Raw genomic sequence first — 14836 nt, forward strand, 5'->3', positions numbered from 1 at the left:
TTTCCCTACGTTTGCCCTTGAACTTTTATTTTGAAAGTTGTAATTGGATGTTGTTGTCAGCTGACCGTACAACCTCTTTTTGCATCGTCTCACCCGCAAGGATTTTATAATTTAAAGCAAAGATCATTGAAATGTCCGCAAAACCGACCTGTTTGATAGTGGCGAGTGCTTCTCCTCAAGGTGAGCCCGTTAGCTTGCACATTTGGTTACTCGGTTGTTTTTAATCATTCATCTTAATAATTTGCCTGTTAGCTTCGACTTCCTAGATGTAGCGTTGCAGAGCTATAGTTAGCTCTCTGAAGCGTTTTATCTGATATGTTTTATTCATTCAGGGGTGTCAGCAAAATCTTTCCATCAGTCCTTCAGTCTTTGTAGTCCGGTCTTTAACCTTCAGACAGCCACACCTGGGGTAAGACTCAACCTGACAAACAAATATAGCAGCTACACGAACAGTTGTGACCTCAGCACGTTATTCCGTATTTACGTACGTACGGTGTCCATGTCAACTGTGTAGTTAAATAAAAATGAATAAAATCCTCTGAATTCATGAAAGTCTGTAGTCCAGTCAGACATATTATCAGAGACATTATATTTAGATGGTGGTGCAAGTTTATTTTGGGGAAAATTCAGCACATTTTAAAGCAGGCTTTATCTGATTCTATCGGCAATTCTATTCGTGCAGTTTTTATGTCCTGGTGACCATTGAAATTAAAGTTCATTCAGATATCTTCAAAATAAGTGCCCACATAAGCACCTATAGATGTCAAAGTGGCTGCAGAGTTCTGCTTCTAGTCAGTGATATGGATAGTTGAGATACAGCACTGCTAAATTAGAAAGGGATGCATCTGGCTGTGTTGAGATGAAAAAACTGACCGGCATTATCCAGGATGATGAATGGAAGAAGAAAGAACCCCTGAAAAATTATATTCATATTTTCAATAAATAGACTTTTTTTTGGGCTTAGGGCTGCAACTAACGACTATTTTGATAGTCGATTAGTCATCGACTATTGAAACGATTAGTCGACTAATCGGATCATGAATCACATAATTATGAAATGACGCTTATTTAGCTATCAGCTTTTACATTTAGCATAAGGTTATTTAAAATGTGGTAGTAAACACACGGAAGATGGATACTTCATTCAAAAATTTTTTAATCAGGTTTGCTGCTGATATAAATTTAACGGTCCATTTTTTTTCAACCATAAAAAAATATATAGTACTTTTTCTTCCCTGTAAAACAAAGTTGGCACAGTTTCACCAGTATCCCCCATGACTAAACATGCCACTGAATGCTAGCCGGTCTTTAATTCTGACGTCATTTCTGGGTCCAAATGCTCCTAAATAAACAGCAATGGCATAAACAATGACTGTTCACTATTAAATATGATTGTAATATACCTTATCAACTGCAGCCATTTCCGCTTCTCTTTCTCATCGGTAAAATGACAGCTGAGTTTTTTTTCGTGTCAGATCGGTTAAAACAACTAGGGACACAGCATTGCGGCATATTGATCACGTGACAGTTTGGACCCGGAAATGGAATTTACGTCATCACTTAACCGGATTGCCCATGTGTGAACCTCGCCAGAGATAGACGGACAAAAAGACGTCTCACTCCATTTGGAAAAAAAAAAACGGGATCCAAGGTTTGGGACAATTTCACACTCACTCACTTCGTTTTTTTTAAACGGAGTGAGTGAGCACACCCTGATCGTCTAAGCACGCCCTGTTCATTCACCAATAGCCGCTTAACATGCCGCTGAATGCTATTGCGCATGTGTGAAGCTCGCCAGAGATAGACGGACAGGAAGATGTCTCACTACGTTAAAAAAAATTACCAGTAATAAAAAACGACTATTATCGACAATTAAATTCGTCATCAACAATTTTTATTGTCAATTATTGTCGACAATGTCGACTAATCGTTGCAGCCCTACTATCAAATATTGTAAAATTGCGCACAATACAGCTAAATTTCCAGAATTCACTTTCTCCTACTGGTAGCCTATCCTAGCAGGGCCAATCAAATGATCAAAACCTTGAATTTAAAATGTTTATCCACCACTAATTTCAAGTATTTAAAGAATATCTCAACAAAGATACATTAATAGAGCCACGTCTGTAGAGATGGAATAATATACCAGAAATAACTGTCTTTTATATCCTCCTTTCAACTTAGCATTTTGACTGGAACGCAGATATTTGTGAGCTCATGGACATACACTTCAAGATGCAACCAAATTCTTAGAAATAGTTCTTGTTCTCTTGAGTGGTTCTGGCCCTGGTGTGTGATGTTACCCTGCACAGAAGTGTTTTTGATTGCAGGGGAAGCCAATAGACTTTGTTGGAGTCGATGAAAGCACAGCTAGATGGGTGCAGGACTTCAGAGTGAAACCCTATGCAACACCAGCCAAACTTGAATCCATAGATGGTGAGAATATTCATTTCATGGCTGTTTGACTGTTTTCATGTCTGCTGCGGTCTACTCAGTTGTGTCATGATGACCCTCTCAAGGTGCTCGATACCAGGCGCTGCTCATCCCACACTGCCCCGGAGCGCTGAATGACCTGGCACACAGCGGCTCTCTGCACCGCATTCTTACACACTTCATCTCTCAACAAAGTGAGTTTTGGGCTCGTTTTAAAATCTGTATGTATTTTTGTAAGAGCGCAGACATATGCAGGTTTTTTTCCTTCTATGCAGAGCCTGTGTGTGCAGTGGGACAGGGAGTGTCAGCACTGTGTTGTGCCACTGAAGGACAGAGGTGGATTTTCAGTGGCTACAGCTTAACAGGGGTTAGTGTTTGTTGAATTTGCTAGCTAGCTGAATTTGCTAACCCATATATCTGTACCGCTATCCTGTGTTTGCTGTATTTTGTAACGCTGGCTGTTCTTCTTAAAAGCCTTCAGTGTTTGAATTGGTGCGGGAACCCGATTTTGCCAACCATCCCTTGATTGTAGAAGACTTTGTAAAAGACAGTGGTGGATCGTACACAGGTGAGCTGACCTGACCTGCATCATAGAAGAGTAAAACACCTAATAATTATTTCTAAAACCATCTCCTGTTTATCTCTGTGTTTCTGTAGCGAGTCAAGAAGATGCCGTGCATGTAGTCATAGACAGACACCTCATAACTGGACAGAATATGCAGTCAACCTTGCTCGCTGTGAATAATCTAATCCTGCTCTGTAATACCAAATAAAAATGAAAAAGAAAATACACCAGGGACACTCAGCAGCTTTGTTGTCCTGCTTTTATATTCATGTAATTAAACATTTATCTTGAACAAATATTTTTTTAAAAATGCTGGGTCAGAATAGATGTTTGGCAAAACTGCAAAATACCACTTCATCACTGATGATGTTATTATAAATGTAATAAATGCCACACAATCTCATGTATTGATTTGAATATTTAAAAAAAAACAAACTTCAGGAGCAGATGTATTCTTGATGATGGATAAATCTTTGTAAACAGCTGGATTCAAGAGCAGAGATGATTTTAGGGGTTGAAGTGATGCTGCAGATGTCTGAAGGCCTCCATATGTGAATAAACTCCTTCAATAAACTGGATACATACTGATTATCATGCACCTTCTTTTGTTGAATGAGATGTTACAGCACTGATCTGTACAAGTTTTTTTTATTCATATCATCAAAGAAAAGAAATAAAACATACTGAAGTACCTTTTGTTTGTTGCAGGTGCCTTTTTAAAAATAAACCCTTGTGTCATTCTTAAGATTTCTTGATACATTCATGACCCTCAAATAAAATGAGCATCAACTGAACCCCGTCAGTGGCTCATTGCAGATGTGGAGATAGGAAAAGTAAAACAGCACCAACTTCAATGACAGAAAATTCCTTGATAATCCAAGATCCCTCGTCTTCACCAATAAGTCCAGCTTTTATAGCAAATCATAGAAATAATCCAATCCTTGTCCCAATTCCCATAAGGAAATTCCTGTTCCCAGTTCAGTAGCTAAAGAGATCCTCAGGTAGATTGACTGTAAAACAGTTAAAAATATTGTTAATCTCTCAAATTAGTGCAAGCAATTAATGCTCCTACTATTATTTTTTTTTAACTATGAATATAGTTTACTATAATAGTTTTACCTTCAGTGAGGGGTAGTACACCACATGCTTAACAGCATTGTTCCTAATATGAAAAGCAAAGGACATTTTATTAAGAGATGCTCTTGGGATGTTTACATGCCAAATATGGCTTAAATCCTAATGTTTTGTTACATGAGTACCTCTTGTAAGTGAAATAATGCTCTGCAGAGTATTCATCCCAGAGAAGCTTTGGCCTGTGCTCTCGCAGAATCTCGATGTACCTGCAGGAAACCACAGGCGAGTGTGTTAAGAGTGTTTGAGTCCTTATCAAAGTTCTTTTAAACTGAAAATGAGTGAAAAAAAAGCACTTTTGCACAGTGCACTTTTCTTTTAGGAATTCTTTGGTATTTCAGGTTTTTAAGAAAAAACATGGGAATTTCAAAAAGGAACAGGGGTACTAAACAGTCCATTTTGAACCCGATTCTTTCATAGGGCAATTGTAAATTGTTAGACCACTTTGTGAATACTGATGCATGGAGAAGTTCAATTGCTAAAATGTATTTAAAGTATTGCAGCAATAAGTCAAAGAGTTTTAGCTTACCTTGCCCCCAGGACTGGCTCTGTTCCCTGGCTTGCAAAATCAAGGCCATACAAATTGAGTCCAAGCAGAATCTTTTGCCTCCACTGAGCATTTGGTGCAAGCTGGAGGACACAGTCTCTGATCCAGGGCAGTGGAGAGCTAGGGCCTGGCCTACAAAAGCAGCCACGCATAACTCAGAAAACTGCATTAATGACATTTTGAATCCTCTCGTAGCATCATTTGTGCCCATCCACTCACCTGGCACCACTGGAGTAGTCATACGTCATGAGGCTGAATCCATCGACAACTGGGGCCAACTGCTCAAACTCCTCCCTGCCAAACATGCCCGGCTGGCCTGTGCTGATTATTCCAGGAAAAACAAATTTCAACCAAGCACAGTGATTGTTTTTAGAATTTATAGCTGCTGAATGCAAAATAAGTATATTCACCTTGTTACTGCTGGAGGGATAACAAGAATGCAGTCTAATCTTTTAGCTTTCAAAGTCTCACATATGTGCTTCACCAAGTGGACCAGTTCCCTATGTGGAAAGATCAGAAATGTTTGGTTATTGATTGATCTCAGACAAAGGCAGTTATCATCAGAGCTTGCCACATTGTTTGCCAACAGAATCACTCACTTTCTTTTGTTACCTCCCAGCTGGCTCCACAGCTCCAAGGTGAAGCCATCGAAACCTTCAGTCTGCAAAGCCACCACATTTACATTAAACACATGACAGTGAATAAAAAAACACAAACAACAACCTTGTTCTGTTTTACAGGAATTAAAGACACACACACACACACACACACACACACACACTACTTAATTACCTTTGCAACATCCACCAGCTCAGTTCCCAACTCCTCAATTTCATCCTCACTTCCCAGCACTGCCATGTAGTCCTGGTAGGACCAGCCATCAAATAAGAGCCGAGGCACTGACGGTTAAAAAAATAAAAGAAGAAGAAAATGAACCAATCTGAATCAGCTAGTATGATCAGAGTCCCTGTGGACAGTCAGGAGGGCATCTACTCACGTATCCTGACTTTTTTGTTAGACTTGCGTACAGCTTTGACCCAGCCTGGAAGAATAAAAAGACCCTTTTTTACTTCATGTGCATTTGTTACTTAAGGTGAGACGTTATTAAGTGATCGAGTTAAATAAACCAGAGAGTGAGAGTGATGTGGATCATCTGCCTGGATCGTGATCATGGAGTCCTGTAACATCAAAGGTTTCAGGTCCTCGTCTGCGAAGCTGAAGCCACACTGGAGACACCGATGTCAGCTTGGGGCCAAACATCTTGGCAACATCATAGCCATGGGAATTCCACTGCAGGACGAGAAAATAAGATGTGTATTTGTGCTAAAATGTACACATGAAACATTAAAGCAGTGGTTTTTATTTTCTCATGTGCGAATAAGCATGTTAAAGAGTTCCACCTCTCTGAGGTGAGTCAGAAGTGTTACCACTCCAGTGTGAGAGATGGAGGCATGGGATATATTTTTTATGGCAAGAGATGGTCTTCTGCATACTTTGGTTCTAACAAGTGGTTATTTGAATTTCTGTTGTCTTCAGATGAGCTTGAAGAAGTCTGGCCATTCTCCTGTGACCTCTGGCATCAACAAGACATTTTCAACCAGAGAACTACCACTTACTGGTTAGTCTTTTTTTTTTTTTGGACCATTCTCTGTAAACCCTAGAGATGCCTGTGTGGGGAAAATCCCAGTAGATCAGCAATTTCTGAAATACTCAGACCAGCCCATCTGGCACCAAAAATCTCCTTTCTTCCCCATTCTGATCCTCAGTTTAAACTTCTGCAGGTCTTCTTGACCATGTCTACGTACCTAAATGCACTGGGCTGCTGCTATGTGATTCGCTGATTAGATATTTGCAAATATTTGATTGATTGTTGCGATTTGGCACTATATAAATAAAATTTAATTGAATTAACACACAATTGAACAGGTGTAACTAGTGAAGTGACCAGTGAGTGTATATTTACTGTTATTAGTAGTAGTGTTTTAATCAAGTTCGATCTATCAAACTTCAAATGAACATCATATCATACAAGGGGAAGCACGAAATCCTCATAATGGAGATCATGGAACCAACAAATGTTTGGCATTTCTAAATGGAAAAGTAGTTATGGTAAATTGCAATTTGATTACCAGAACAGTTGTTTAACTATCTGTCAACTGATTAATCCACCAACCTTGCAAAAACATAAAACCTGTAACTTTGGAAGGTACCTACTTCATTTAGTAAATTCACTCATGCTGAAATGATCACGTGGCTGGGGGATTGTCCCCCCCCCATCACTCACACTGTTGTCAGCACCTTTAAATTCTGACCAGCAGCAGGAGAACGAAGGGATGCGAACGATGTAGATTTCAGACTTACAGGCGTAATATATCCGAGCACTGGTCCTTGAAACGTTTTCTTGATGTGTGCACAGTATCTCTTTTCCTCCTTCACTATGTCTTTCCAGTGCGGGTCTGACAGAACAAGGTTTCTCTCCAGTACAGATACCTCTGCTGGAGATGTCTAAACCGTGAGATCAAAGAGAAAAGAGCCAATGTCAGCAACAGATGACCCAGACAGGACAAACACAGGAGTGCAGTGACATTTCAGGCTAACACAGGAAGACTAGTTTGACCTGTCAGCAAGCACAGCTCATACCAGTTTAAAGATAAAAACCTGAAGTTGCTCACCTCAGCTTCAGCTTTGTGCGGCTTCTTTGCATCGGTTTTTGAAAGTGTGGCACTGACCAGCCAGCAGCATGAGATGACCTGAAGGAAGACTAACGTGGTTCTCATTTTCAAAAACCCAATAAAGAGAAAAGCAGTTAAATAAAAGATGGGTTAGCTGAGCTCTGCAGAGTGCTTCCTTCCTGACTGAGATGCGGGAGATTAGAAATCACCATATCCTCCTGGGAGGCCTGAAATCACGCACAGGAGCAGCCCGGCTCATTCTGCTAAAACATATTACCTGAATTAACCATAAGCAAACTGAAAGGTTTCGCTGTCAGGCGGCTAGTTTCTGTTTGACTGACAACTTATCGCAACGTGTTTCTGACGCGTCAGCGACGCTGGGGGACTTCCGGGTTTTGTGTTTTTCAAAATAAAAGTTTGTGTGGTCTTGGCCCGCCCTGGTGGCTGAAGCGAGGAGAAGTTATCCAAGCCAATAGGTGGCAGTGTGGCAAGTGTCTTAACCAGTTAGCACAAACAAGAAAGACAGCAGGAACCAAACAAGTCAACCAGAGTAGGTGTCAGATTTCCAGGTTATCCTACGTGATTAACTATCCTTAAATTTGGCTTTTCTGTTTTTTGCCCTGCCTTTATGGTTCAGACGCTAATGGTGAGTGCTGTTCTTGCTTGCTAACTGTGCTTAAAGTAAAATGAGTGTGGCTGTGTTGAGATGTCAGCATTTAGCTTAACAGGCTGGTGCATTCAAACGACTTAGCTGCACCCTGTTTATCATTCATTTTTTTAAACGTTACTTTTAATTGTGATAACTGAAGTGGGTGCACAGGCTGTTAGATTCAGTTGCAGACAAATTATTTAGGATTAAAGGTACCAAAACCACATGACAAAAATATTTTAATATGGCTAAAAGATAGAATGAACCCAGTGTACAACTTTAAATCAGTTTGTTTGTACTACAAGTAAAACAAGTGATGTATAAAAGTACAACATTTCTCTCTGAATTGTATTAGGAAATCTATTGAGTGAAATTGGTAATAGTTAAGCTAAAGGTAGAAGAAGCATGAAAGGGAAAGTTAGTAGTAAAAATTTTTATACTGTAGTATTAACGTGGATTAAATGTAATGGGTGATTTCACAGTCCAGTCATGGACGCGGAGTTGTTGGGTTGGGGGTGCTGGAGCCTACCCCAGCTGTCATAGGGCTAGAGGCAGGGTACACCCATGCAGACCTCACACACTGGATTTGAACCCAGGACCTACAGTGCTAACCACTGCACTACAGTGGCGCCTCACAGAGTCAAGATGATTTCACTGTAACCTGGCTGCACATGATAAATATTAAAACATCTAGTTAATCACTAGAAATATTGCTGAGAAATAAGATGTTGTACTAGAGACTTTTTATTATGTTACCATTTCAGTGAGTGATGGCGGTGGAAAAGTTTGTGTCCAAGACACTCGAGCTTCTGCATGAGGAACGGGAGGCTGAGATAGAGGAGACCAGGTATGTAATGTAACCTCTGCACTGTACGTATAAACGGGCATCCCCACTATTTTCTGTGCTTTCCAACAGACAGAATTATATATTTTTTAAAAAGTGCTCACAGCAGCAGATGGAGAGTTACTGAGTGTTTACTCCCAGCTGTCAGTCAGGCTTCAGAAAATAATGGATCTTAAAGTTTCTACTGTTGCATTTCCCTGTAGAAATAAAACTGTTGACCTTTTACAGCCTAAGAAGTAGGCTGTAATGTCTTGAGGAGTCAAGACACAAGTATTATGTGTACAATTTATCTAGTCTTCTGAGAGCTCATGAAATGGTTTAAAAGAAATAGTTTGTTCCAAACCACAAAGTTTTCTCCTCAAAATAATATAAAACTAACTATTATTATCAACAGTTGTTGGTAGTTATTGGGTCTTTTTGTGCCCTCAGGGTATGGCAGGAGAACATTTCTCTCAAGGATCTTCAAAACAAAGGCGTCTGCCTGCTGAAACTGCAGATAGGAAGTCAGTCCACAGGCCTGTATGGCCGCACAGTCGTCATCTTGGAGCCAAGAAAGCATCTTGGATTCTCGTCTCTGCCGAGCAACAGTTTTGGACCTGGTGAGATGGAAGGCTTTCTTTTTTAAAGTGTGAGATTCTTTGGTTGTATGTTAAGATTACTGTGAGGTGTGTGTGTCTGTCACTACAGGTGATATAGTTGGGTTGTATGACACTACTGGATGCACTGCAGCCTCACAGATCAGTACTGGGATTGTGACAAGGGTCAGCCAAGCATCTATAAGTGTGGCCTTTGACGATTTAAAGGATGGGCATGGTTTTGATGCAGATGCACTTTACAACCTTTTAAAGTTAGCAAATGATGTCACCTACAAACGAATGAAACGGTGAGTAACATCTACAATCAAAAATACCTCAGAGCATGTGGATACATAAATATTTGAAACTTACACCTTGTGTTTTCTGTTCATAGTGCTTTGAATGCATTAAATGGATACAACAATGGACCAGCTGCCAATTTGATAAATGTTCTCTTCGGAGACACAAAACCATCTTCTCAGTCACAGCCAAGTAAGTAAATCTTAGTTCACTTTTTTAATCAAGTGCTTGTTTTTGAAATATAAGTTTTCATGTGCATATGAAGGATACTGCTTATTTCAAAACCTAATTACCTGTAAAAATGTTCAGTTCATTGGTGTTTGCCTCTGTTTTGTTTCATCAGATGAGGTTGAATTCTTTAACTCAAACTTGGATGACTCCCAAAAAGAAGCTGTATCCTTTGCTCTGTCACAGAGAGAGCTCGCAGTGATTCATGGACCTCCGGGCACTGGGAAAACCACCACTGTGGTGGAGATCATCCTGCAAGCTGTCAAACAGGGTCAAAAGGTGCAGGAATTTGAATTTATTTGTGTATACAACAAAATTATATCAATGCAGGATCAATTTGATAACCAGGTTCTTGTAACTCTGCAGGTCCTGTGCTGTGCTCCCTCAAATGTGGCAGTGGATAATTTAGTGGAGAGGTTAGCCCAGTGCAAAGCCAAGGTCCTGAGGCTGGGTCACCCTGCCAGACTGCTCGAATCCATACAGAAACATTCACTGGATGCCATCCTGGCTCAGAGTGACAACGCAAACATCATTGCTGACATCCGGAAGGACATTGATAAAGTTTTTGTGAGTATTTTAGTGTGTGGTCCCGCTAGCATGTAATTTTAGTGCCATCCTGAATGATTTGTAACTTTGTGATGGTTCCAAGACGGGAATGAGAAAGGAGAGAGGAGAACGAGGGAACTTGAAACGAGAAATAGGGGAGCTGAGAAAAGAGCTGAGAAACAGAGAGGCAGCAGCCATCACTCAGATCCTTAAAAGCGCTGATGTTGTATTATCCACCAACACAGGTGAGTAATGGCCTGAAGAAAATGTCACTCAGATGCTGGAGTGTCGATGAAAGGGGAATCTGACCGCGCTTGTCTGTGTGCGCAGGTGCTTGTGATGACGGTCCTCTGAAGTTCCTGCCAGCTGAACATTTCGACTGGGTGGTGATAGACGAGTGTGCTCAGGCGCTGGAGAGCAGCTGCTGGATCGCCCTGCTTAGAGCACGCAAGTGCATTCTGGCAGGAGACTACAAGCAGTTACCACCTACGATTAAATCACAAACGTAAAAATACAGGTTTTCTTTTGTTTTTTTTATGCATTCATAATGTTCATGATTTGATAGTTATACTGTGATTGTTTTAACTTAGAAGAACGCTATGTAGCATTTGCCAGTATGTGAATGGATTCTAACATAACCTGAAAAATGGGACCTTCTCTGCCTCTCACAGTTGTTTTTAGCAAGCCTGTGAAGTTTATAAGTGAAGGACAAAATCCCATGGGTGTAATGTTTATGCACACACCTGACAGCCTTGTGTCAGTACGACTTTCCTCAACAGTGAGCAACACTAGCTCCCATAAGCTAATAAATGGACTTTAGTAATCAATAAGGTAAAAAAAAACAAACAAAAAAATACAGTTTTCCAGTTTAACATAGACTCCAACACAAAGTATAAAGGCAAAAAATCAAAAACTGAGTTGGCTGCACATTAGTTAGGTTTTACTAATAACAGTTCTGAGAATTTTAACTTTGCCTTTGAGAAATTCTTCTAAAGCATTTTCTGAAAAATGCAGATTTATGATCACAGAAACAACAATCATAGTTAAAGGAGAGATTAAACAGTTTTCCAGTCTGTTGCATTTAGGAATACTAAAATGGGCTTTACTCGCTCTAACCATCTGTTCTGTCTGTGCTCATGTTTAAGAGAGCCCTTCCTAATGTGCTTTTAATCAATTTATAAAATCACCAGTCACACAAAGAAGTTAACTGGGTGGAAAAGACGATTTTCAGGACCTAAAATGTCACTTTGTGAAATAATTTTTGTTGCACTAGATCAGTGGTTCACAAAGTCAAGAGTGCTGCTTCCCGCTTAAAACCCAGCAAATCCCATGGGCCCCCCACCCTCCCCCTGGTCATTTGATAGCACCAGCCTGTGAAATTGTCCTGGGTGGAAGCCTGTCTGCACGCTCATCAAAATACTAGAGAAAGTGACATCTTTCCTTGAAAATTTGATTTAAAAAAAACATAACACAGGCTGTTGGCTATAAATTGCTAACTGCTAGCCAGTCATATGTAAAGTGCTAATGCTATATGTATAAGACCGGTATATTTAGGTCAGAGTAATGACAAATATTACAAACTAACGACCTCCTATTACCAGTTTTAATTCACTTATATAAATATGTAACTATGCATACTTGTGAGTAATTTCAAACTGAATTTCTGTTATTATTGCGGGGCCCCTGCAGTACCTTCGTGGCCCACCAGGAGGCACTTTTGGAACCACTGCACTAGATAATATTCTTTTGCATACAGGGCTGCATCAAAAGGCTTATCTCTGAGTCTTATGGAGAGACTTATCCAGATGTACGGAGACTCGGTGGTTCGTATGCTGACAGTTCAGTACCGCATGAACAGTGCCATTATGGAGTGGGCCTCCAAGGAAATGTACCAGGGAAGACTGACTGCTCACACCTCTGTGGAGAGACATTTACTGAAGTGAGACTCCACTTATTAATGGAAAGCATCTCATATTTGTATTCCAGTGAAGGATGACTCTTTGGATTAATTTAAAAATGTTGCTACAAACAGAGATCTGGCAGGAGTCACCTGTGTTGAAGAGACCAGCACGCCGCTGCTTCTTATTGACACAGCAGGGTGTGGTCTGAGTGAAATGGAGGTTGCAGATGAGCAGTCCAAAGGCAACCAAGGTTATATATTTTTTTTAACTTGTAAAGAAACCGTTTATTTTTACTGTTTGCGTGGAATGATATTTTAACAGCACGTTCACTGTTTTCTCAGGTGAGGTCGACATTGTCGATTTACACATTAAAGCTCTGACTGAGGCGGGACTCAAAGCTAAAGACATAGCTGTTATTGCTCCTTACAATCTGCAAGTAAGTCACAAATGTGAGAAAGGCAACTTGGGTTCAGCATCTTGCCCAAGGATACTTTGACACATGAACCTTCCAATTTGTAGACGTCCCACTCAACCCACCTGAGCCACAGCCGCTTGCCCATGATATAACTTGTTTGAAAACAACTGACTGACATGCAGTTTGAACATTTTTCTCTCCATACAGGTTGATCTCCTACGTCAGAAGCTTTCTGCGAAGCATCCAGAGCTTGAGATAAAGTCAGTGGATGGATTTCAGGGCAGAGAAAAAGAAGCTGTTGTGTTGTCATTAGTTCGGTCCAACAGAAAAGGTCATTTCTAACATTCCTTTTAATTCTGCCACACTGTAGATATTTTCTGCATTAATAGTTTATCCGTTTGCTCACAAAAATGTGCTCTGATTCCATTTATTTCAGGCGAAGTTGGATTTCTAGCAGAGGACAGAAGGATAAATGTTGCAGTTACTCGTGCAAGACGCCACATCGCTGTAGTGTGTGACACACAAACGGTTCAGAATCACGCTTTTCTGAAGTCCCTGATCAATCATATAACTGAGTTTGGTGAGGTCAGAACAGCATTCGAGTACATTCAAGACATTGTGCCACAAAACTACACCCGTGACCACAAAGATGCGAAGCCTGCTCCTGCCAGCACCTCAACATCTATCAAACACAAGGTCAAGGATCAGCCCTCCAATAAAGCAAAGCAAGGACAAAAGAAATCCACTGGTAGTAGCAGGAAGGAAAATATGGCTGGTTTAGTGAATCATACAAAGTCCAGCACATCAGCAGAGCATGAACAGAATAAAGGCCGATATGCTGAGATCAGAGAGCAGGTGGAGAACTTTATGAAGAACCTAAACCAGAGTGAGCTACGGTTTCCATCATCGTTTAACTCTCATGATCGCCTCCTGGTCCATCAGATCGCTGAGGAGCTGGGGCTCGTTCATGAGAGCAAAGGGGAAGGGAGTGAGAGGTCCATCTCTATCTCAAGGCCTCTGGTGTCAACACCAGCCAAAGAAGAAGCACGAAAGCAGGAAACTGTCCCAGATTTACAAAGTGAGCCACTGTGTCAACCTTCCTTAGACCTGAAAAGTTTACATTTGGAGAGGATGAAGAGGGAGCAGCAGAAAAGGGAAGAAAATGCTCAACAAAAAAAGCAACAGAACAACATTCCCCCAGCTCAGAGCCAGTCATCAAAGAAAGCCAAAGGTTTGCATCAGAAGCACCTAATTAAAGGATCTAAAAAATGTTTTCTTACCCAGCAGCTGCTTAACAGTTCAACTCTGCATCTTTTTTTTTTTTTTCTCCCCCAGGAAAAAATCGAACCAAGGAAGGGGCCTGCGACATCGCTGCTGCCTCTGCTCCAGATGATGACTTTGATACACTCATCAGTGCTGTCATGAAAGCTGACGGTGTTTGTAGTTTTGTCAAGTGCAAAGCATCTGTGCTAACACTTGGGCAGCTCTGCCTGTTCTGCAACAGGCAGTATTGTCTCAGTCATCATATACCAGAGGTAAGAGGCACACCTTAACTAAGCAGCTGTTGAGAATTTAAGTGTAAAGATGACACCTGCCAAGTATCTGTGGAATTTTTTTTTTTTTCCCCTAAAAGTCTGATTCCCATCTTGTAAATACCTTTTAGGTTCACGGCTGTGGAGATAAAGCCAAGTCTCATGCCCGAATGAGGATAAGTAAAGAGGGCGTTCTTTATGCTGGGAGCGGGAAGAAAGACAAATCTATGGACGCCAATAAGAAGGCCTATCTGCAAAGAAAACTGGACTCTAAACTAAAGGACATGGCATCACAGAGGAAACCAAAAACCAAAGAGAAGGATAGTTAATGTCAAACTAAATTTAAATAAATCTGAACACTTTGTTCTCAAAGAGGTTAAAGAGTGTTTGAAATTGTTTGTCTCACTAGTCTGGTGGTTCACTACAATTTCCCGCTCAGTTTCATGTGTGAAACATTTATTTAATAAATCGTTTTAATTACACAACTTGTTCACTGTT

At 40.6% G+C, this 14836-nt stretch overlaps 3 protein-coding genes across 5 annotated transcripts; 2 read left to right on the forward strand and 1 right to left on the reverse strand.

The window, feature by feature from the left end:
* Nucleotides 1-23: 23 nt before the first annotated feature.
* gatd1 (glutamine amidotransferase class 1 domain containing 1) lies at nt 24-3689 on the forward strand. Its single transcript, XM_030731206.1, has 7 exons — nt 24-180; nt 333-409; nt 2331-2436; nt 2520-2627; nt 2709-2800; nt 2908-3001; nt 3091-3689. The coding sequence occupies exons 1-7, from the start codon at nt 132-134 to the stop codon at nt 3204-3206; spliced, it is 642 nt and encodes a 213-aa protein (XP_030587066.1). The 5' UTR covers nt 24-131; the 3' UTR covers nt 3207-3689.
* Nucleotides 3631-7729, reverse strand: chid1 (chitinase domain containing 1). The gene is made up of 12 exons (XM_030731203.1): nt 7349-7729; nt 7038-7181; nt 5834-5966; nt 5674-5718; nt 5469-5575; nt 5276-5337; nt 5087-5176; nt 4896-4997; nt 4659-4808; nt 4258-4338; nt 4118-4160; nt 3631-4008 (listed from the first exon to the last, which is right to left on the reverse strand). Exons 1-12 carry the CDS (start codon nt 7451-7453, stop codon nt 3910-3912), a joined length of 1161 nt encoding a protein of 386 aa, XP_030587063.1. The 5' UTR covers nt 7454-7729; the 3' UTR covers nt 3631-3909.
* Nucleotides 7730-7772: 43 nt separating this feature from the next.
* On the forward strand, nt 7773-14801 carry ighmbp2 (immunoglobulin mu DNA binding protein 2). 3 transcript variants are annotated; one of them, XM_030731631.1, is made up of 16 exons: nt 7773-7898; nt 8762-8844; nt 9271-9440; nt 9529-9724; nt 9811-9908; nt 10060-10223; nt 10311-10511; nt 10594-10735; nt 10821-10995; nt 12247-12429; nt 12523-12641; nt 12733-12827; nt 13014-13137; nt 13243-14037; nt 14142-14341; nt 14470-14801. In XM_030731631.1, the coding sequence occupies exons 2-16, from the start codon at nt 8768-8770 to the stop codon at nt 14665-14667; spliced, it is 2937 nt and encodes a 978-aa protein (XP_030587491.1). In that variant the 5' UTR covers nt 7773-7898; nt 8762-8767; the 3' UTR covers nt 14668-14801. The 3 variants fall into 3 exon arrangements, with proteins under 3 accessions (XP_030587491.1, XP_030587490.1, XP_030587492.1); XM_030731630.1 differs by having other exon boundaries at nt 7865-7994; XM_030731632.1 differs by lacking the exons at nt 7773-7898; nt 8762-8844; nt 9271-9440 and having other exon boundaries at nt 9586-9724; nt 10131-10223.
* Nucleotides 14802-14836: the final 35 nt, after the last annotated feature.

The sequence above is a fragment of the Archocentrus centrarchus genome, chromosome 6 (assembly GCF_007364275.1).
Source record: "Archocentrus centrarchus isolate MPI-CPG fArcCen1 chromosome 6, fArcCen1, whole genome shotgun sequence".
Classification (NCBI taxonomy): Eukaryota; Metazoa; Chordata; class Actinopteri; order Cichliformes; family Cichlidae; genus Archocentrus; species Archocentrus centrarchus.